Source organism: Embiotoca jacksoni, unplaced genomic scaffold (genome assembly GCF_022577435.1).
Source record: "Embiotoca jacksoni isolate LCO1_2020_lvr unplaced genomic scaffold, fEmbJac1.0.p SCAF_13, whole genome shotgun sequence".
Taxonomy (NCBI): domain Eukaryota; kingdom Metazoa; phylum Chordata; class Actinopteri; family Embiotocidae; genus Embiotoca; species Embiotoca jacksoni.
In genome coordinates, this window is record NW_027185263.1 from 15591438 (window position 1) to 15615325 (window position 23888).

At 40.4% G+C, this 23888-nt stretch overlaps 1 protein-coding gene across 2 annotated transcripts in view; it reads left to right on the forward strand.

Annotated features, from left to right (window-relative positions):
- Window positions 1-23888, forward strand: part of gabra3 (gamma-aminobutyric acid type A receptor subunit alpha3) — a 97177-nt gene that overhangs the window by 24275 nt on the left and 49014 nt on the right. For both annotated transcript variants that reach the window (XM_069146869.1, XM_069146870.1), the window contains exon 2: window positions 5305-5412. In XM_069146869.1, coding sequence (XP_069002970.1) covers window positions 5327-5412 — 86 coding nt within the window. In that variant the 5' untranslated portion in view covers window positions 5305-5326. The remainder of the gene's footprint in view (window positions 1-5304; window positions 5413-23888) is intronic.

Consider the following 23888-nt stretch of genomic DNA (forward strand, 5'->3'; position numbering starts at 1 on the left):
TACATATATATTCAGATTAATTTGGTTTGAGGATATTGAGTGATTAGTCATTTAGTTAATACTTGTGTATATATATATACACATATATACACACATATATACATACATATATATACACATACATACACATATATATATATATATATATATACATGCATATATATATACACACATATATATACATACATACATATACACATACATACATACATACATATACATATACACATGTACATATATATACACATATATATATACATACATATATATACACATATATATATACATACATATATACAGTGGGTACGGAAAGTTTTCAGACCCCTTTAAATTTTTCACTCTTTGTTTCATTGCAGCCATTTGCTAAAATCAAAAAAGTTCATTTTGTTTCTCATTAATGTACACGAAGCACCCCATCTTGACAGAAAAAAACAGAAATGTAGAAATTTGTGCAAATTTGTTAAAAAAGAAAAACTGAAATATCACATGGTCATAAGTATTCAGACCCTTTGCTCAGTATTGAGTAGAAGCACCCTTTTGAGCTAGTACAGCCACGAGTCTTCTTGGGAATGATGCAACAAGCTTTTCACACCTGGATTTGGGGATCCTCTGCCATTCTTCCTTGCAGATCCTCTCCAGTTCCGTCAGGTTGGATGGTGAACGTTGGTGGACAGCCATTTTCAGGTCTCTCCAGAGATGCTCAATTGGGTTTAGGTCAGGGCTCTGGCTGGGCCAGTCAAGAATGGTCACAGAGTTGTTCCGAAGCCACTCCTTTGTTATTTTAGCTGTGTGCTTAGGGTCATTGTCTTGCTGGAAGGTGAACCTTCGGCCCAGTCTGAGGTCCAGAGCACTCTGGAAGAGGTTTTCTTCCAGGATATCTCTGTACTTGGCCGCATTCATCTTTCCTTCAATTGCAACCAGTCATCCTGTCCCTGCAGCTGAAAAACACCCCCATAGCATGATGCTGCCACCACCATGTTTCACTGTTGGGATTGTATTGGGCAGGTGATGAGCAGTGCCTGGTTTTCTCCACACATACCGCTTAGAATTAATGCCAAAAAGTTCAATCTTGGTCTCATCAGACCAGAGAATCTTATTTCTCATAGTCTGGGAGTCCTTCATGTGTTTTTTGGCAAACTCTATGCGGGCTTTCATATGTCTTGCACTGAGGAGAGGCTTCTGTCGGGCCACTCTGCCATAAAGCCCCGACTGGTGGAGGGCTGCAGTGATAGTTGACTTTGTGGAACTTTCTCCCATCTCCCTACTGCATCTCTGGAGCTCAGCCACAGAGATCTTTGGGTTCTTCTTTACCTCTCTCACCAAGGCTCTTCTCCCATGATTGCTCAGTTTGGCTGGACGGCCAGGTCTAGGAAGAGTTCTGGTCGTCCCAAACTTCTTCCATTTAAGGATTATGGAGGCCACTGTGCTCTTAGGAACCTTGAGTGCTGCAGAAATTATTTTGTAACCTTGGCCAGATCTGTGCCTTGCCACAATTCTGTCTCTGAGCTCCTTGGACAGTTCCTTTGACCTCATGATTCTCATTTGCTCTGACATGCACTGTGAGCTGTGAGGTCTTATATAGACAGGTGTGTGCCTTTCCTAATCAAGTCCAATCAGTTTAATTAAACACAGCTGGACTCCAATGAAGGAGTAGAACCATCTCAAGGAGGATCAGAAGAAATGGACAGCATGTGAGTTAAATATGAGTGTCACAGCAAAGGGTCTGAATGCTTATGACCATGTGATATTTCAGTTTTTCTTTTTTAATAAATTTGCACAAATTTCTACATTTCTGTTTTTTTCTGTCAAGATGGGGTGCTGAGTGTACATTAATGAGAAATAAAATGAACTTTTTTGATTTTAGCAAATGGCTGCAATGAAACAAAGAGTGAAAAATTTAAAGGGGTCTGAATACTTTCTGTACCCACTGTACATACACATATATATATGTGTATACACACACACACACATTAGACAAGTCAAAGATAACAGCTATATCCAAGTGCCACAAAATCCAACATGAGAAACTTCTCAAACACCTGCTGACCAAGTGGGATGTAAACTGGAAAAAAATGCAACGTCTTTGACCCCTCGGTCCCGTCGTGTTGATAGCTAATTGTTTTGAACAACCTACAAAGAAATGCTAATGGTATGTAACAGCAGAGCCTAATGAGCCCTGTATCTCAAACTTGGTTAAGAAGACGTTGAACAGGCCCTACAGTACCTGTGGAGGAGGACAGAGGAGAGGATGAATGGTGCCACAGAGCACTTTATGTGCTGAGGTAACCAGTAATTAGGCCAACAGCATGTGAAGGTTTTCTAATGTTTTTGAAGCTCATATAGCTGTTTGTGAAGAAGCTGATGTTGTCTGGTCACTAATTAGACCCCCAAAAAAATACACAAGTTAATGCGCACCTAACTCTCGCTGTGTAAACATTAGCATTGTATTGAAAAGATCGAACATACTGTACATACTGGTGTCAAACTGATAATTCTTGGTCATGATTTACAGCTCTGGAAAAAAATTAAGAGACCACTCAAAATTTTTCTTCACCCTCCCGTTGTCCTAGGGTCAAAATGACCCGCAGCTGTGTTCAACCAAGTTCTATTTTATTTTTTATTTTTATAGGAGGCTGTGAGGGTTTCTTTATATAAACCCTCACAATCTCCTTGTCACCAATGATCCCAAAAAATATAAAAATAAAATAGAACTTGGTTGAACACAGCTGCGGCTCATTTTGACCCAAGGACAACGGGAGGGTTAAATCAGCATCTCTACCTGTATGGCAGCCATTCCATTCTAGTGTCTGTTGAATTCCAATACAGGCACACCTGATTCTACTTAATGAGGTACTGATTAGGTGATCACCTGAACCAAATCTTATTTAATGAAGAAAAGTATAAAAACCAGTGCTGTGGTCTTCACTATCCTCTTGCAATAGGACCAGCTGGATGGCAGAAACAGTGCTAGTAGTACCTCAAACGTAATTGGAATTTTTTTTTAAAAAGTGACTATTCACCATGCCAAAAGAGTTAAAAAAAGTTTTGAGTGAGGAAAAGAAGGGTTCAATTCTGGTTTTACTGGCAGAGGGATACAGTGAGCGTCAGGTTGCTTCCATCCTTAAAATTTCAAAGACGGCGGTTCATAAGAACGAGGTCAAGCAGCAGACATTAGGGACAACAAAGCTACAGACCGGCAGAGGACGAAAACGACTCTCCACTCACTGGGATGACTGCCAACTCATTCGAATGTCACTCAACAACCGTAGGATGACATCAAGTGACCTCCAAAAAGAACGGCAAATGGCAGCTGGGGTGAAGTGCACGGCGAGGATGGTTAGAAACAGGCTCTTAGGGGCGGCTGAAGTCATACAAAGCTACAAAAAAAGCCCTTCATCAATGAGAAGCAAAGAAGAGCCAGGCTGAGGTTTCCAAAAGACCATAAGGATTGGACCATAGGGGACTGGAGTAAGGTCATCTTCTCTGATGAGTACAATTTTCAGCTTTGCCCAACACCTGGTTGTCTAATGGTTAGACAGAGACCTGGAGAGGCCTACGAGCCACAGTGTCTCGCACCTACTGTGAAATTTGGTGGAGGATCGGTGATGATCTGGGGGTGTTTCACCAAGGCTGGAATCGGGCTGCTTTGTCTTTGTGACGGACGCATGAATCAAGCCAAGTACAAAGTTGTCCTGGAAGAAAACTTGCTTCCTTCTGCTCTGACGATGTTCCCCAACTCTGAGGAGTAGTTCTTCCAGCAGGACAATGCTCCATGCTACACACCCAGGTCAGTGAAGGTGTGGATGAAGGACCACCGGCTCAGGACCCTGTCATGGCTAGCCCAATCTCCAGACCTGAATCCCTTTGAAAACCTGTGGAACGTGATCAAGAGGAAGATGGATGGTCACAAGCCATCAAACAAAGCCGAGCTGCTTGAATTTTTGCGCCAGGAGTGGCATAAAGTCCCCCAACAGCAACGTGAAAGATTGGTGGAGGACATGCCAAGACACATGAAAGCTGTGATTGTAAATCAAGGTTATTCCACTAAATATTGATTTCTGAACTCTTCCCAAGTTAAAACATTAGTATTGTGTTTATTGTGATAAATCAGTATGAACTTGTTTTCTTTGCATTATTCGAGATCTGAAAACACGGCATATTTTGTGTTATTTTGACCAGTTGTCATTTTCTGAAAATAAATGCTCTAAATGGCAATATTTTTATTTGAAATTTAAGAGAAATGTTGAAAGAAGTTTATAGAATAAAACAAAAATTTTCATTTTACTCAAACGCATACCAATAAATAGTAAAACCAGAAAAACTGATAATTTTGAAGTGGTCTCTTAATTTTTTCCAGAGCTGTATGTGCAACTCGAATCACTATTCAGACTTGTTTTGGATCTGCAGCTGGACACTCAGAGGGGACCTCCTCCAGGCAGATGTCCCAAACAGAGGGCCAGCAAATATCCTAATAACCCAACATAATTACTGTCCAAAAATAGTCAGAGTCCAATCCTCACTGATGTATGTGTGTGTGTGACGGACACAGCTGTGTGTGCTCTTACACTGCGAAGCCAGTATAAAGCTCTCATTTTAAACACAAAGCGGTTTGGTTTTACGTGCACACAGATGAAGTGTGAGAGTTCAGATCACCCGTGGATGTGCAGTACAGATCATTGTTACGAGCAGACGTTATTAACACATTTATCTTCACTGCTGCTCTGCTTTCTGTTCAGATTAAAAATAACTGTGTTGGCTTGTGAAAAAAAACAAAACACAATGTTCAGTCACTAATTAGATCCACATGTTGTGATTTTGAAAACGTACTTATCAGTGCTACTTGTTTGAATGTGATGAGGAAAATAAATATCCCCGAGGCGCAGGATTACTGTCTCCTGCTCTGCCAAATAAGCCAGACCACCCTTTCTCAAGCAAAGAGAAAATCTATCCTCTTCTTAGGGCCACAAAACAGATGTAGTTTTTTTCCCCCACATTGTAGGGAAGTAAACCACCTTTTGATTCATGTTACTTAATAAAAAAAGACTCGCAATATGATGGGCTGTGGTATTGTGTTATAAAAAATGTCAGTGTCAGTTTAAGAGCAAACAAACCTTAATCATCCCATAAATCAAACTTATAAAGAAAGAAACGGAAGAGGAGCCAAGTGGAGGCTACGCAGGTTGACACACTATAATTGATAGATGTATAGAAATGATGTAAACCAGTTGATCACTTCTATATTTGCCTATTCAGCTATAAACATTTTATTATCACTGTGTCAAACCACTCCTGTCTTTTCTGCAGGACTCCACGGTTTTATACTGATATGGCTGCTGCACTTTGGAAGCCTAAATCACTGGACTTGGGCTTGTGGATCCTCCTCCTGCTGCTCAACCTCCTTCCTCAAGCCAGGTACGACAACACCCAGTACACTCTATAACACCTCCGAGCCTACTGTTTGCTGTTTACCATCTTCCTTTCTCTCAGTTCATTCCTCTGACTCAGTCTCTCCTGTTGATTTCTTTTGTATAATAACTGTATCAATCAGGCTGGCTGCTGCAGTAGACAATATAATCTAACCAACACCATTAGAAGCTGAAGTGAATCGATGTTGGAAGCAGAAACAAAAGCAAGAAGTACTTTTTTTGTGATGGCCTCAGCTGTGACTGTCAGTTTGTCAAATGAAATAACAAGTCTGGAAATGTGCAAAGGGAAAAAAAAACTGTTAGCAACAAATGATCAGGGAGAGGATTGCACTCAAGGACGTCCTGGCAGGCTCTGTGACTTTCATTTCACTTTATTCCATTCAGAATTAAAATAGAACACATGGCACCTTGTCCTCAATTACACACTCCCTCCCCCCACTCCCCCCCACCCCTGGCTCCCCCCTCCAAAAAAATTAGTCAATTTAAAGTGAACCTCTCCTCCCATTTAAATGAGCTCATGTCAAGATTTTTTTACTGACTGATGAATTAATTTGCATTGTGCAGCACACCACAGCTATGATTGTCCATTCACAGCATTTTCACTCCTGCATCCTGGGCACATTTTTCAGTCTGCGTGTCCGAGTCAGCGAAAAAGAAGAAAACTCCGACATGTCCAGGAGTCAATTTAATCACACTCCTTGTAATTTCAAACCAAGAGATTGCACTGGTTGCCATGTTAGCATTGTTGATAAGGTGGGATATTGTGGCAGGCGAGACACAACCGAGTGTAAATCACTTTAAGGTTTTGCACACTGGTAGAGGCTCACCGAACCTGGAAGAAGGAAGGAAATCAGAACACTGTGACAGGGATTAACCCAGTTTGCTTTGTCATTGTGCCACTTGGCTCTCCTTCCTTATTAGGAGCACACAGTGCTTGTAATTACATATATTAAATAGAAATATGTGGCTAGGAGAAGGTGCTGGCCAAACCTGCCAAGAGATGTATTACAAGAATATGTGCCCTGGCTTTACTGTACCTTTCCAGGGTAGCTTGTGGGTGGATGTAAATCCTCTGAACAGACAGACAAACCTACAAATGCAGGATGTGTGTTGGCTACACACATCATTTTGTGTACTTCTAGGTCAGGGCATTGGATCCAAAGAAGAGAAATCTTAAAATATTAATATCTCACAAGGACAGCTAATTTAAGAGATTATTCCTATAATCAAATCATCAGCCAATATTTTTTTCAGATTGTCAGTTAATTGCCTGACATAAATTATGTCAAATGGCCATCACAATTACCCAAAGCCCAAATTGACATGATCAAATAATTGACTTAAATCCAAAAATATTCAGATTACCACCAGATCATTATTGAAACTTTCAAATATTCACAGTTGATAAAATTACACCAACTAATGTTTGTACTTTTTGCTTTAATAAATGAATTAATTTGATTGAGGTTAACAATAAATTTCTGTCAATTAACTAGTGGTTAATTGACTGGTGGTTTCAGGTCTTACTTATAAAGGACAGTTTAAAAAATATGTGCAACAGAACCAGATGTCACCTACATCTGTTCTTTATTGGACACATGCTTCATCATCAAAACTACATTACCCACACTGCAATTCAACTGGACCAATTCAAGTGTGTTGCTCCAGTAGTGGCTAATGTAACCTCGAAACGCCTGCTTCAAACAGAGATGAGGAGTGGGCTGCAGTCTGGTAAACTCGCTTCTTCTGACTGAACTCGGCTAATTCTAGGACAGACACAAAACAAATTCTCCCTGTACCTGCAGAACTTGGCAGAGATTCATCCATTCTTATTTTTAATTCAATATCAAAGACTAACACCCATTTCTATTAGCCTTTTTTGTAAAGGTGCCAGTTTGACAAAATGTAATGAGTGATGAATCCCTGAAAGTGTCCAAACCTGCCCCTTATTCACTAAAACAAAAATTAGTTGATAGCTCATAAATATATTCATAGAACAAAAATTACAAAACTGCTTGCAGCCTGACCTTGGTGTGATCCTTCAGCGTGAGGCCAGAAAAAGAGGACTGAACAGAGAATTTCTTAGAATTAGTATTCAGGATGTGAATAAATAAAATAAAGGGGAATTCAAATATCAATCATTCTCCAATTAATTGAGATGTGGCGCACATGTGCAGTGTCCTTTCACAGCTTCACACATTTTGTTCAGTTTAAGTTGTACTAAATGAGGCTTCTCATTTATTCATTTGAGGAAAGACGCTTCTACGTGGTGCTTCTCGAGAAATTTCTCTTGAATTTTTGCATCTGAGAGTAAACGTATACGTTAACTGTAAAGTTTGGGAATAATCCTCCGTCCGTCAGCGTGCACATTCTCCCAGAATATCTGCATATCAGCAGAGCTGTTTCTCTCTGAGAAGTGCCACCTCCCTGATGCCCACCGATGCCATCGGCAAGCTCCAAATCGGCTTTACTACAGTTGAGGCAGGAGACTTTCCTGATGGATTAAGGTGTAACAGACAAATCCTCCATATAAGGGTCTGTCATTCTGCACAGCACCAAATTTTCTCATTTCCCGCACGCTGAAATACGAGGCATGATTAAGCTATTATTCCCGGCAATCCATGTACCACATATGAATGAGAAGGCTGTGCTGAGGCAACGGGCCACGAATCCTTTATTTCGCAGCCCCGCCTCCTCCTTATATTGTCAACACTTAACAAGTGTGGACGGTCAGGCCGTTTTGTTGTCTATTTTGTTTGCAATCTATTGCAAAGCTTCTGGCGAACGTGGCACATATTCAATAGCTATAAGCATGAGAGTGCTGTATGTACATGTTCCCTATAGATTGGCCCTGAAGTTAGCTCTACTTGGCTTTCTCAGCCCGTCTCACATGAATTATTCACAGCGTGGCAGCGAGGGGTTTCACTTTGAGATGTGACCTGGTCAACAGATAACATTTTGTTTCGGTAGTGTTGTCAAGGTTAATGTGTCACAGGTCCGGACAAGGGTAATGTATTCATGGCTGAACCACTTTGCTGATTGAATGAGCAGCAAATAGTTTCTACCAAAGAACAGAAAGTCAAAGGTTCAGAGGCTTTAATTAATCTCAAATCAGAATTTAGCAGTCAAGATTTCCCCATTACATACAGCTGCTTTTGATGAAAAATCGTTTTTTCTTTTTACTAGTTGGCCCATGTGGGATTGTATAATTTGACTCCTTACCCTTATTATTTATACAGTTGAGTCTATGGACGTAGAGCAGCAAGACAGGTCAATGGTATATTTATCAGTAGCTTTGGAGAACTGCATGCAAACACAATAGGGATGCCTTCAAATGGAACTTGTGGTTACAACAAGGGAAGGTGTGTGCACCATATGCTTGGCATTCAAGTGGTTAAGCCTTAAGATCACATAAGACGGCGTCTAGGAGCTACAGAGGCTAACAATTTAGCAAGCAAACTGGCGTGTAACTTGCAAAGGCACAGAGGGAAAAGATGAGCTTGTTGGAAGGATCAACATTTTCCTCAGATGTAGGCTATTATCCAAGCTATGAAGGCAAAATCTAAATGACTAAACTTACAACATATTGGCTTAACATCCAACAAAAAAATGTACTTCCAAGGCCTCCGCCATTTCCTTAAATGCCAGCAAACAAGACACAACTGTGCGTTGCAGCGTTCACATGGACTCTTCTCGTGTAAAATTGTAGATAAGACCCCATTTGCATGCAGCATTAGTGCAGGACCATAAATCAAAATGGAACAACAAACTGCCTCCAAGATTTAAATGATGCCTAAAATAGTTGGTCAGGTAAACCCATGCAACTTTGACTAACAAATGAGATAAAAGGATAATAAATTAAACCGTTTCACCTGTCTAACTGCTCATGTTTGCCATGGTGGACCATCTGCAGCTCATTTTAGCTGCTAAGCTGGTGAGTAAAATTCTCATAACTGATGGGAAGCGATAACCTTGAAAATAAAATCTACACTCACAAAAAAGGAATAACTTTCTTTTAGTTCAGTTCTTCTTCCTTCTTCCAGCACTCTTGATTATTTTGAAGTTTTATTAATCTGTTTTCTAATTACCTCAAGTTCTTGTCGATAATCTATTTATAAAGTAGTTGCTATGTCAAGTCACTGACTTGGAAAAGCTTGATCTCCTGAAGTGCAGACTAGCTGTGAACAAGTAGAGAAATCATGCTCGTGGCGGTACATAATAGTGTAATTTGAAACCAGGGTCCGTCCACCGGCTCGAATTCTGTTACATTTCATTGATCTGGCCCTAATTACTTTTGAGGTTGAGTCATTTTTCTGTTGATATAGTGAGGATCTGACCAATGATCTTCAAAGTAACCAATTAGCAGACATCCCCAGCAGGCATGAATCAAAATGAAGCAGGAATGGATTTTCCAGAAACTGTCTGCACACTGAACACCAACCACTAAGTCCTGAAAATACACAAATGCCACTAATGTCTGATGCCTCAGAAAACAACCCCTCAAGATATTACAAGTCCATGAAATTCTTAGATCAAATTGTGTTTTTGTTGTTCTAACATTACTCAAGCAGTATCTTTTTTTTTTTTGGAGGGGGGGGATGGCTCTGACTCACTTTCTAGGGAGCACTGTATATGAAACAATAATTTCAGTAGATCCCTTATTATTCGCCACCAGCAACATCCACCCCCGACTCCCTCTGAAGTTCAATCTGAGTCGGTAAAGCTACGGATAAACAAGCCGTTCAATACAGATTAAAATCCTTGAATCTAACGCTGCCTTTGAAAATGTCATGCAGACTAACAAAAGGGTTGGAATGGCTGTTCATGGAGAGTGTCACTGCAATTACACAGAGAAGAAGTCACCTTTTTCTGATTGACAGGGGCTTTCAATGTGGTTCTTCCATCAAACTGCATGCATTACATTTTTGTATTGCTGTTGATATAACAGTAATCATAAATACTGCTAAAAATGTGTTTGTGACGAGTATTTAAATCAGAACTCCTTTCCCTTTTGCTGAAAACTCAAAGCAGCTGAACAGTCTTACACAAACTGAACATTTTCTGCTGCTCAAGATTACATACATAGGTTTTTTTTTTTCTTGTTAAAAAATTGAACCTGCTTGAAGATTCCATATATCTATTTGTGAAATGTAAGGATAAAGAATGGTGGCAGTTTTGGGTCTTTTTTTGTGCAAGTTTTAGAAGACGAATTTGAGAGCAAATTTCTTACACTGCAATCAAATATCAAGTTTGTAAGTAAAACTTTTTTTTGAAAAGTATTGAATAAAAAGTTTACTGTATTGAAAAGTGAACGTAGCATCCACGTCTAAAAAATGAGGCTGAACTGTCTTAAACTGCAATACCACTGCATGCCATGAGGGGTTGGCTTCAAAAAGGCTTTGCCTCGATAGACTCCCTTTCAACTTCTCTCATTAAATACAAAATATGAATACATATATAATATCAATATAGTTTTAATATAAGTCCTTTTGGTGTAATTAGTTTAAGTCACTTCCTCTTATTAGTTTTATGGTGGTCAATCTGAAAATAATACCATCATTAATTAGATATTATGGAGGGGGGAGGGGGGACGCTTGTGACAGGATTGAGTGCAGTCACGTTTCTATAGGTGTGCAGGTCAAGATGTCTTCGGGCTTCCAATCAGATTGAGTCAGATCCACCACTCGTTCCTCCCCAGCTCCTTTAAATATGATCATTTCTGGCTCCAAAATAGCAAGATGAAGACGGACTCGAATCAGAACACGAGGCAGTTCTCAACACAATGGGTGACGTCACTGTTACTTGCCGCTTGGTAAAAAAAAAAAAATGTGAAATGAGAATCAAATTATTTGAATTGCAAACAAATTATTCCTTACAGTTTTGTTGGTTTTGGTCACAGACTTCACAATTTTGTTTTGGAAACCAGCGTCTTTAGTGTGTCACAAATTCACCAATAAAAGCTCCGTTGGTCCCGCCCATCACGTCAAACTCAACGTGCAGCCAAAGATTTTTGACCAAGCAGGCCTGATTTCAAATCAAAACGTTTCGTGACACAATAAAGATTCTTGTTTTATAAGCAAAATTCTGAAGTCACCAAACCAAACTACCAAAACTGTAATGGATCATTTGTTTCCAATCCACATAATTTTATTCTCAGTTCATGTGTTTTTAATTTTGATTGCAAGTGTGAGAAGTCGCTCTCAGAACTATCTTTTATGCTTGCATAAAAAAAGACACAAAACCTTCCAGCTTTATTACATGCTGTGTTTAACAACCAAAGAAAAAGCATCAGACTTCTTTGGCAGTTTATTAAAAAGCTTTTTGGGGAGCAGGCAATTAAAAAATTCCTATAGGATGGATGCTTATGATTCTCCAGCTTGTGCTTCTAGAAATGTTTGGCAGACTGGATATGTTAGTTTTCCACATCACAGAATCAAAACAAACAATATCGGCATATTCAACATGCAATTACCATTAGATAAGACGATAAACATTTCATTGGCAAATATTTATCAGCTAGCTCATCCTATTAAATGTTGTGACTTTGGATCAAGAGCTCACACTGTCAATGATGTTAAACTGGTAATAAGTGACTAATAATTATCCTCTGTTAAATATTGGTGTTGTACTCACAGCTTGACCTTCCTACTCACAACCACTCACGATGTTTGGTTAATGGCTTATGATCTGCTGCAGTTCGCTTGGCGCTTGTTCTAACAGCGGTGAAAATGTGGAACAGTTTGGAGAGAGATGAATGCAGAGTAGGCTTAAAGAATGAGCCTCATTATTAAAGCAAAAGTGGAAATATTATTCCAAGGCCACTCAGACTGTGACATCATGCTTGCCATTCTGTCTTTGGAGAACCTGGTCTGGTTTTGACAAATTTAGTTTTGGTAGACAATAAGTCATGTCAGATTTATTTCTATAGCGCATTTAAACACAACAGAGGTTGACCAAAGTGCTGCACATAATCAAACAGAATTAAACAATAAGAGAGACTTGAACATAAGAGGAAATAAGCAATATTATATTATTTTTTTAATAGCCAAAGCAAAAACAGGAGAATGTTGTAGCTGTAAACAATAATTGAAAAGGGCTTAATGTGGAAAAGCCAGTGAAAATAAATAAACATGATCGAACAATGGTAGAGAGGTTGACATCCTGATCTAGAAGAGTTTTGTTCCAAAGTTTTGGAGCTGCAATAGAGAAAGCCCTGGTGGTCAGTTTAAATCTACAAACAATTCAAAGCTGCCGCTCCGATGACCTGAGTGAATGACATGGGGTTTTAAGGGCTGCAACAGGTCAGACAGAAGAAGCTTTGTGGTTATTAAGCTTCAAAATTATTCAGTGGGTTAAGTGTTACACAGAGAAAGGACAATCTCTGTTCACCTTCTGTTTAATAGTTCTGGTAGCAAAAAGAGAAACTGAGTGTGTTTAATTGTACATTGAAAATAACTTGTAGGATCTTAGAGGAAAAGAAGAAAGCTCAAGGTTTTCACTGTTACAAAATGGCTTAGTTTCCTCAGATTTCCAATCAGATCTAGTCGGATCTGCCGCTCGCTCCTCCCCTATAGCCAAAATCCAAACTCAAGGCTTCAAAACCTCAGTTCACGAATCAATGGTTGACGTCACTGTTGGTTGCCGCTTGGTTTTAAGTAATAAATATCATAATCTTTCATTGCATTGAAGAAAACTTCTATAAATTTATAAAAATAAAATCATTTTACTGTCTTGTCAGTTTAACTAGAGGCACTTACATTTATTCATGTGATATTAACATAATAGGTGAACTCGGAGGCTGAGGAAATGATTTATTCTGCTGCTTTCAGGATAGTTGAACTTCGCAGTTAAACTCATCAACCCTGAACAAAAACTGACGCAGCAGACCCAAACTCTGGGAGCTGTGTCATTTTTGGTCTAATGTTGGGTGCAGTCCAGTAATTAGCTACGGGCGACAACTTGTCTTCTATGATCACTTTTAAAGTGACTTACAGCTTCATAAGCTGGTGGAGATGAACAGTTCTGTATCTACATGAGAGACTCAACATTTATTGGAAAGGAGTTTTTTGCTCCTGATGAAGACGACGACGTACTGGCTAATAAGTGCCAGCAGTGCAGCGGTTACATGGCACTTCCTTCACAGTTTCTCTAGTACCTGTGGCTTTACCACCTGAGAAGTGTCGCAGGTGGAGACGTAATGTTCAACTCCAGGTTGTTATATAGGTGTCTCTGTGGAAGTGGAGAAGCAATGATTACTTGCGACAGAGTCCCAGGTGTGGAATACGCCACTTTTATTCTGGTTTACAGTCCACTTGGCCGAGTCCTGGATTTTCTTGCCTCATTAATCCAGTTTTCGTACCTGTTGCTTTCAGATGTGATATTAAATATGTTTCCATCAGCGTAAAAAAAAAAAAAAAAAAAACGTTGCAATTAAGTCTTTCAGCTGCGATTGAAAAGTTAGTTGCAAATGGAAACAGACTTGGAGAAAGATAGCAGCAGATCTGTGATAACATTCCTGAAATGAATGAAGGAACAAATGTAAGTCCAATATTCTTTCTTCTGCAATTGTTTAATGCCACCCGATCGTACCACAGTATTTCTAGATGCCTCCAACGAGATGGAAACAAGTATTCATTTGCATTTCTTTTACCGATTTCTGAATATTTTGTAAAAATTGGATCTAAATTTGGATAAAAAGCACAAAACTTCAGCTCTCCTCCCCGTCCGCTCTTGCCTGCAGTGATCTCATATTTCTGACATCAGAGTTATCTTAATTTCAGGTCGCAGTACGGCTGTCAAGACGACTAAAAATCGATTTTGTGTAGACATTATCTCGGACTACAAGTCAAATATCAACAACGTCTTGTCTGCATTAGCTCCAACAGCAAAAGAAAGAATCTACCAGGATTCCTACCGTCTTCAACGTCGGTTCCAACTGAATCAAATAATCAATCACGGGAAATTGTCAATTTTGATTAGCATTTAAACAAATCTGCAGTTCCAGCTCATCAGTTGTCAGACTTGGCACTCTTTTCTGCCTTTTCTTTTCTTACTAAACTGAATATCATGTACAGTGCATCCGGAAAGTATTCACAGCGCTTCACTTTTTCCACATTTTGTTATATTACAGCTTTATTCCAAAATGGATTAAATTCATTTTTTTCCTCAAAATTCTACACACAACACCCCATAATGATAATGTGAAAAAAGTTTTTTTGAAATGTTTGCAAATCTATTAAAAATAAAAAAATGAAAAAAATCACATATACATAAGTATTCACAGCCTTTGCCATGACACTCAAAATTGAGCTCAGGTGCATCCTGTTTCCACTGAGTGTTTCTACAACTTGATTGGAGTCCACCTGTGGTAAATTCAGTTGATTGGACATGATTTGGAAAGGCACACACCGTCCATATAAGGTCCCAGTTGACAGTGCATGTCAGAGCACAAACCAAGCCATGAACTCCAAGGAATTGTCTGTAGACCTCCGAGACAGGATTGTATCGAGCCACAGATCTGGGGAAGGGTACAGAAACATTTCTGCAGCATCGAAGGTCCCAATGAGCACAGTGGCCTCCATCATCTGTAAATGGAAGAAGTTTGGAACCACCAGGACTCTTCCTAGAGTTGTCCACCCGGCCAAACTGAGCGATCGGGGGAGAAGGGCCTCAGTCAGGGAGGTGACCAAGAACCCGACGGTCACTCTGACAGAGCTCCAACGTTGTTCTGTGAAGAGAGGAGAACCTTCCAGAAGGACAACCATCTCTGCACCACTCCACCAAGCAGGCCTTTATGGTAGAGTGACCAGATGGAAGCCACTCCTCAGTAAAAGGCACATGACAGCCCACCTGGAGTTTACCAAAAGGCATCTGAAGGACTGTCAGACCATGAGAAACTAAATTATCTTCTGATGAAACAAAGATTGAACTCTTTGGCCTGAATGCCAAGCGTCATGTTTGGAGGAAACCAGGCACCGCTCATCACCTGGCCAATACCATCTCTACAGTGAAGCATGGTGGTGGCAGCATCATGCTGTGGGGATGTTTTTCAGCAGCAGGAACTGGGAGACTAGTCAGGATGGAGGGAAAGATGAATGCAGCAATGTACAGAGACATCCTTGATGAAAACCTTCTCCAGAGCGCTCTGGACCTCAGACTGGGGCGAAGGTTCATCTTCCAACAGGACAACGACCCGAAGCACACAGCCAAGATAACAAAGGAATGGCTTCGGGACAACTCTGTGAATGTCCTTGAGTGGCCCAGCCAGAGCCCAGACTTGAACCTGATTGAACATCTCTGGAGAGATCTGAAAATATCTGTGCACCGACGCTCCCCATCCAACCTGATGGAGCTGGAGATGTCCTGCAAAGAAGAATGGGAGAAACTGCCCAAAAATAATTATGCCAAGCTTGTAGCATCATACTCAAAAAGACTTGAGGCTGCCAAAGGTGCTTCAACAAAGTATTGAGCAAAGGCTGTGAATACTTATGTACGCATTATATTTTCGTTCTTTATTTTTAATAGATTTGCAAAAATTTTAAATAAACTTTTTTCACTTTGTCATTATGGGGTATTGTGTGTAGAATTTTGAGGGAAAAATGAATTTAATCCATTTTGGAATAAAGCTGTAACATAACAAAATGTGGAAAAAGTGAAGCGCTGTGAATACTTTCAAGATGCACTGTATGCTTGTATAATGGATAAAACCAACATAAGTGTCACATTCTGCCTTAAAAATGTCCCTTTGTACTACATGACTGGATTTTTTTTTTTTTTTTTTTTCAATGTTTTCTGATGATTTATAGGTCAAAACAATAAAAAAAAAAAAATATCAGCATATTTATCCATAATTAAAATAATTAATGGCCGTAGTCCTACAGTCTGTACTTTACATCACATGAGTAGGACCCCCTCCAGCATCAAGTGCTTATGACATTCTTAACACAAATTTACTAATTTGATCTTTTAATTGAGACTCTATTATCTTCATTCTATTTCCTGAATTGATTTGAGTCCTTTAGATGTGCAGCTGTGAGTTTGGAACGTCATCCAAATGTCCTTAACGTCGCAGTGTGTCGTGACTGACACGGGCCGCCGGAGACGGCTTTACTTCAGAGGCTACTCTGACAACACCTATGAAAATTCAAATGTAAATTAGTAAATGTTTACCATGCACATTTACCCTCTTATTTATACTCCTGCATAGATTTATTCTAATGCGCTACACAGTATACCTGAGTAATATGTACTAGTTCATCAGAGTGAATAACATTTACATCTCTTTAGAATAAATAGTCATTTCTGCTGGAGTCAGTCAAAAGGAAAAAAAAAAAAAAGGGAGAAATCACGTTAAAAAGGAGGGAGAGGAAAGAACATGTGTTACCAAGATGGAAAACGAAATAACGTGGCTGTCGGGGATGCGAGAAAGAGGAGCTCCAATATTTCCATCCTCTTGTTTCACACAGGACCAAACACAATGACATATGCTGCCCAGCCATATGGGGGATCCAGACGTTGGTCGTAAAAAACAGAAAATACTGTTGTATGTGCTCTTTACCTGTGGCGCCAAGATCACTAAATCACTGCAATTTAGGCAATATAACAAGAATTATACTCCCATTTCTTGGTTGGAAATTTCACAGTGTAGTACGTCACCTGTGCAGGCAGGATTTATGTGTCGAGCCGTTACAATGAACTCAGCAGAGTCCCATTCGATGTATTGGATTCTGCCCCCCCGTCCTCCTCCTCCTCCTCCTCCTCCTCTCGCTGTAATAACTCTGTATTTGTTGGAAACTTGTAATGAGATTTTGAATTCAAAAGGGGGGAGATGCCAAACTCAAGACCGTCAGCACTTGAGTTGTTTTTAATCTAGCTTTCCTGGGGCTTTCTAGGAAATTATTTACCATATGAATTCACCTAGTGGCCCTGTCCATCTTTTAAAGAGTCCGGTTTTAATGGCACTTGTGGAGCACTGTGGAGCATGCTTACAGTTACAAATGATATCGTCATTGCTGCTGATGCTGCTGATAGAGCTTTTGTAATCCGTGTAGATATCAGTGCTGCACGTGACACCATGGGCCACAGCTTTTTTTCTCTGAATACGCCTCAGAAAAGTAGGTTGGTGTCACAAACGGTGATTATCACTTGTCTCAGATCATATCTTTACGTTAGATCATTTCCTCCCACTGTAGTGAGGGTGTTGTCCTAGCCAGCATATCGCCACGTTTCCTCATGCAATGTGTCCTTTTTAACACCATTGCATGATTATTCAGAATGCATTTGTTACTTTGAAATGAATTAACTGCAGTAACATCTTGATGGGGAGCTCCCTGTGGAGCCTGGTGTGCATTTTCAAATCTGATTACACTGAAATAACCGTTATGGCAGTATTAGGCTACTGAACTAAGCCGACCTAACTCTCATTACTTTTGAAATAGCATTTCTATTGTTCTTCTTTTTGTACCGAACTTGAGGCTTTCGGATGACGGGTCAGTTTTCTGTTTGCAGCCTGAACAGACACCAGAAAGACATTTCTCTGCCCTCCCTCTGGCCTTGGTTGTCATGGTGGTGAATTAAAGCTAGTTAAAGATCAAGGACAACAAGAGAGGCAAAAACTGTTCAATTCAGAGATCAAGCAAGGCAGAGGCTTTACAGCGATGGACTGGGGAATAGAGACTGCGTGTGGGATGAGCACACAAGATGTGTGTGCACTGAATGGAAAGAGGTGCACGGTGCTAGAAAGGCTGGATCAGTGTTGTTTAACAAACGACTGAAATGGGCACCAAATGATGCTGTACATTAAAAAAAGTACTTGACATTTCAGCACATTTATCTTCCATCATGGTGTAATATTTGTGTGATTTGTCAGTGGATGCCAGAAATGTCACACACAGACATTTTGCTCAGTGAAGTTTCAGAAATGTGTCTATGAGGAGCTGAGACTGCAAAGTGCTACAAGCAATTATTGAGGCAACTTCCACAAACCATTACCGACAGAGTATTCTTTTGTCAACTGCATCAAGTACAGAGGAAAGGACAGCAGCATTAGTAGTACCAGCTGGAAATTAACATTTTCCAATTGATCCTATTTTCCTCCTCTTGCTCCACCATCTGAACAGATTGTCCCCAACTTTTACTTTCAAAGGGTGATCAATGGAGCAACGAGGACCTCAATTGGCCTCCAGCTCTTGCTGGAAGTGTTAAACAGATGCTGAGGAGGAAGTGCTGGCCATGGCTGTGTCACTGTGGAACAACTATTGAAAACCTTTTTCCCCCAAGTTGAAATATTTTTAGCAGTTCTCTGCTTTGAGCAAGAAATCCAATGCAAATCTCTCGGTGCCATCTGTAATCTGTAACAGTTTGTTCTCTCAAGTCAACACAATGGTGTAGAGCTCAGAGGAAATGTTCCCAGTGGATGCATAACCTGCCTTGGCACCTACTGCAAACACACATTGCAAAGTGTGTCCAATGGAAGTGGTTTAGGCATTTGCTAAAAACGCCCCCCAGGTGCCTGCCTTAGAAGGAGTGCCAGGCATGGTACACTGGGAAAAGGCCCTGGGGCCAACCTAGAACATGCTGGAGGGACTCCAGCCCAGCTGGCAGGGGAGTGCCTGGGTATCCCGCAGGAAGAGCTCTGGAGGAAATCCCCAGGGAAAACTGAGTGTGGCTGGATGGACGGATGAGTGGGAGGACTGGGAACAGAAGTTAAACACTTTTATGACGCCTACCTATATAAAAATGCCTTGTTGTTCAGTAACAAATTCTGAAAACTAGGCTACATGGAAATGTTATTTTATTCTATTGTTTCTATTATTGCTTCTGTATGTATGCTGCTGTGGCGAAAAAATTTCCCCTCTGGGATTAATAAAGTATATACCTACCTACCTACCTACATCCATATTAACATGTTTGGGTTTTTTTGGGGGTTTTTTAAACGCATACATTTTGCTCCATTTATGCTGAAGTAAATCTCTTCGCTAAATAAACCTTATTTCATTCTTTTCAAGCTACATTTTGGCCACATACCTCTCTGAGTTGCGTGGCTGCAGTAACTGGATGCTTCTCTGTGTGCAGTGGGCTAGCATGTGGAGCATTTGGGGAACATCTGTAAATTGTAGCTACAGAAAACAACCCGATTTAAACTTTCCCCCCAAAACTACATGTAAAGAAAAGATTTATTTCCGTAATGTAGTTTTCTTTTTCTTAAAATAGCTTTTATGAAATTGGTACAGAACAAAAAGTATCGCTCATGATCCAGTATAAAAGTCAAGGTTCGAAAGGGTAAAAAAAAAAAAACCTCAGCACCAGTGAACTGACACTGTAAGGTGTAGCTGTACAGGTCTGCATTGTGCAAAAGGCTTAGAAATTTAACATGTAACAAGTTTAACTTATGATCATTTGCTCCGCTGCGCTTGGAGCAAAATGTAAGGGTTAGCACAGCAACATGATAACAATGACTATGCTAAGTAGGGAAGTAGGTATTATAAGTTTGCCCTCATAGTTTAGCACAGTAGCACGCTAATATTTCATGCAATATTGAATTTATAAAAATGTAACCAAAATGAGTCAGTACAATAAAATTTAAAGGCTCAAAGTTATAGAAAATCATCCTAAAGGAGGACGTGATTTGTTTATTATTCAAAACCAAAAGTCATTGGATCATCATCGTTCGGATTCATCTTCTGGGCACGCTGAATGTGGCCATGGCAACCTATCCAGTAGTGGATCAGTTACGTCCATCTGACCAAAGCGGTGGACTGAGCCACATCGCTGTGTTTTCAGCCACACTGCCAGCATGGCTAAAAGTCCTTTTGTAGTTTAAACCACTCTGATTGTCAACAGTTCTGTCACATTTTATTACAGCGCTTGTTTCCGCAAATTCTAATATACAATTTTCAGAGCAGCTATTCTCAAATACTTAAACCAAAGTGGATAAAAGATGTAACTTGAGTAATTTTGTCCTCGAGGAACGACTGCAGATGATGCGGTCGCCCCTGGAGTCAGCCACAACTACTGTATGTAATAGCTGTTACAACAACCCCCTCCCACCCCCCTCACCCTCCACCTCCCACCCTCCCACTCCATCTTCTCTCCGGTGCATATTATCTGCTCACAACAGGCAAGTGGAAGACAGAATAAAGAAGCAAACAAAGAAAAATCAGCCACATTGTAAAAGCTGTGAATGATACAAGGCATCCGTTGGTAAGAGATAATATGCTGCATAATATGCTGCTGCATAACATTATCAATACATTGTTGGTAGACCGGGAGAGAACGTGAGAGGGAGGATCTGGTGAGGAAGATTAGTTATGTTGCAAAGGTTACCTCATGCATAAATTCAAGCTTCAAATTTACTATTTATTAATCAACAATGGGCTAATTAGACGTCCCCTCCCCGGTGCCTCCTTCCTCTTTGTGGGATTTAGATGACAGGAATTTACTATGTGCAGCCATATATTTAAATAAATTAAAAAAAATAGCCACAGTCAAGAAAAATCATCAACTTCCAATACATCTTTTCCACAAAGCTCCGAGCAGCCTCACTAATCCCCCTCCATTCGAGTTCGGTGGCCCCTGGCTCTCAGCAGCAAGGCGGTTCAGTGGGTGCGTCGTCGGGGCATTTTAGCGGTGGATGCGTATCAGGATTCTTATCAGTCATTCAGCGGCTCGGGGGTGACGCACACTGAAGATAGAGACAAGGTAGGCCGGCCGAGGATGCCGGGGCATTTCCTGAGGTGCCCGCTTTGAATTCAGGAAGCATGAGCGGCGGCGGCAGACAAATGTTAGAGAGATTAAAAGTTTGTTGGGAGGGGAGTTAATCACAGAGACTGTGTGTTCCTTCCTTCCCTCCTTTTATCAGTATTCAACAGCTTTCCAAGCTACCAACCTTTACAGAGTAACAGTTTAGTATTGCACTTATAAACGACTTTATGAAACTACCAAAATTGATGCAAAACAACTAGAGATATTGTTGCGTCTGCAATTATGCCCTGTGTACTATAAATACACTATAACGTTGCATGATTCTGGATAAAATAAGAATTACAACTTCAAATTGAGATCATGATTCTTTCAATTCTTTTCCCCAATATAAATGTTTATTGTTTTAATTTACCTGATACAGAAGACAATACAAAATGCTGTCTGATATGGGATAGAAGATATTCTAGTCAAATATTTATAATAATATAAATATTGAGATTAATCAAGGAAAACTTGTAAATTTCAGATCAAACGTATCAATGAAATGCTACTTCTGAGTCTAATCAAACACTGGTGACTTAAAATCTTCAAAAACTACAGACTACAGATCCTAACCCTGAAACATACAGGTAAACAATCCGTGATCGCATTTGTACTGTATAATCATAGCAGAAAACCAGTGTAGGCTCCAATTATATCACGACGATACCGTACCAGATGCGGGCCGGGTTTTTAACTGCTGCTACGTCTCTCCTTCCCTCTCTGTATCGCTCCTCTGTCTTGGTGTGAGTGCCCTGTGTGTATATTGTGTTTCTTGCTCTGGATGAGGTAAACAGAAATCACATGACTGCTTTTTGGTTCCAACTTATCACTTGGCGGATCTGAAAAATGTAACGCCGATGGCCATTATCGAAGGGAAACCCATCGACTCAATGATCGGAGCCGCAGCACTGCAGCCGACACACAACCGGTGTGAATACATCCGCGCAACCAAGCTGCAGCGGAGCAGTGCGTGAAAGGTGTAGCAAGACATCCTCTTCAGCACATAGAGCATCAGGTCGTCCTGCAGTCACAAGAACTTACGACAAAGGACACCACTGGTCTACAGATAAACTCCCAAAAGCCTTCACGTCATAAAACTCACCATGCCGAATAAATAAACATGAACTCCCCTTTAAAGCTGGGGTTTGACTCTGTCTCATGCTGTGAACCAGCTGACCTCTGACCCTTCCATTAGCCCCACAAGGTGAAACTATCCAGACCACTAATGTCTGCTGCCCTGTGGTCACTGTGTCGGACACTTGACCCCGCCTCCAGCCTGGCCATTCATAAAACTGTAAACCTCAGACTGAAGAGGGTTTTTTCTCTTTAACCTAAATATTTATCATGATTCGCTGTCCGTTTAAATTAATCTCAAACTTTCCGATCGTCTTAGAGTTACCACGCTCTATATTTCTCATCAAACCCAAGTAAACTTTAAGCCAGGTGAAGAACTCGTACTTTTAATTGAGACTAATTGAGTTTAATCATTGCCTGCAACCGACAACGCCGTTGTTTTATTCTCTCTCTCTCTCTGCTCCGCTAATAAGAAGTATTTTTGGTAATCTAGTCAGGATAAATACAGTCATCTATCAGCCCGGACAAAGCTCAGAAGATCCTTTTTGCCAAATCTGACAGCTGCTTCATCACTGCACCCTGGTCGTCGATCCTAAACAACCAACGGGAGTGAGAGTGTGGGAGTGAACACCCACAGCACGACGCCAAACTCCAGGCCCTCAACATCTGCATGGAGGTCTGCAAGAAAGAGGCTCGTCTGGACGACCGGGACCACCTCCAGTAGGCAGAATCCATCCGAGTACTTTGATCCATTGGGTTGATATCTGTTAGCCGATTTATCCAATTCTAAATTCATAATCTCTCATTTACGTCAGGAACTAGCTTAATAACATAACTATTATTATGCCCACCATCACTCCGCTATAGTTCAGAAATCCTGTTAATGACATCAATGATCCATACACTACAATATATATTCATATAGTTTATTCTTGGTGTAAATATTGTTCAATAAATATCCTTATAGACCAAGCGCTGGTCTTTGTGTACTTCCAGGAAGATATTGAAAGAAATCCCTGAATGCAGAAGTCATGGTTCAGACTATGTTGACTGATCACTTGCATATAGGCCTATACAGCCCATTCAAATTAAATCTTGATTATTTCTGCTAGACAGAAAGTGGTGCCCCGAATGTGAATATAATCCACTACAAAGGTAACGTACACACCATGCAGGCAGTGTGTTCCAGGCCTTCGTCTCTTGTCGTTTCTTATTTAACTTTTGAACCAGTATTTTTGTGAGCATTATCCTTTCATCGAGGTCTTTCACTCACTCACTGACTCTCTGTGGTGTAACAGAACTTTGTTATTGGTTGAGGGAGAGTGGGAGCGCTTGTTTCGATGTAGCTGGTCTCCCAAATGACAATCCAGCAGAATCATTGTCATATAAAAATGAGATCGCACAGTAGCATGAACCAAGATTGGGGTTTTTGTTTTTTTTTACGATTGCAGCTCTACTATATAGCGCATTACATTTCCTGTCGGGCACACTTTTTTTAATGGGACAAACCAAAAGTAGCGTATACAGCGCTAGTGGCGCTACAGCCTATTAAATGAACCCAGGGGGCTGCGTTTCATTAGATTACATTTCATTTAGCTGACGCTTTTATCCAAAGCGACTTACAATAAGTGCATTTCAACCATG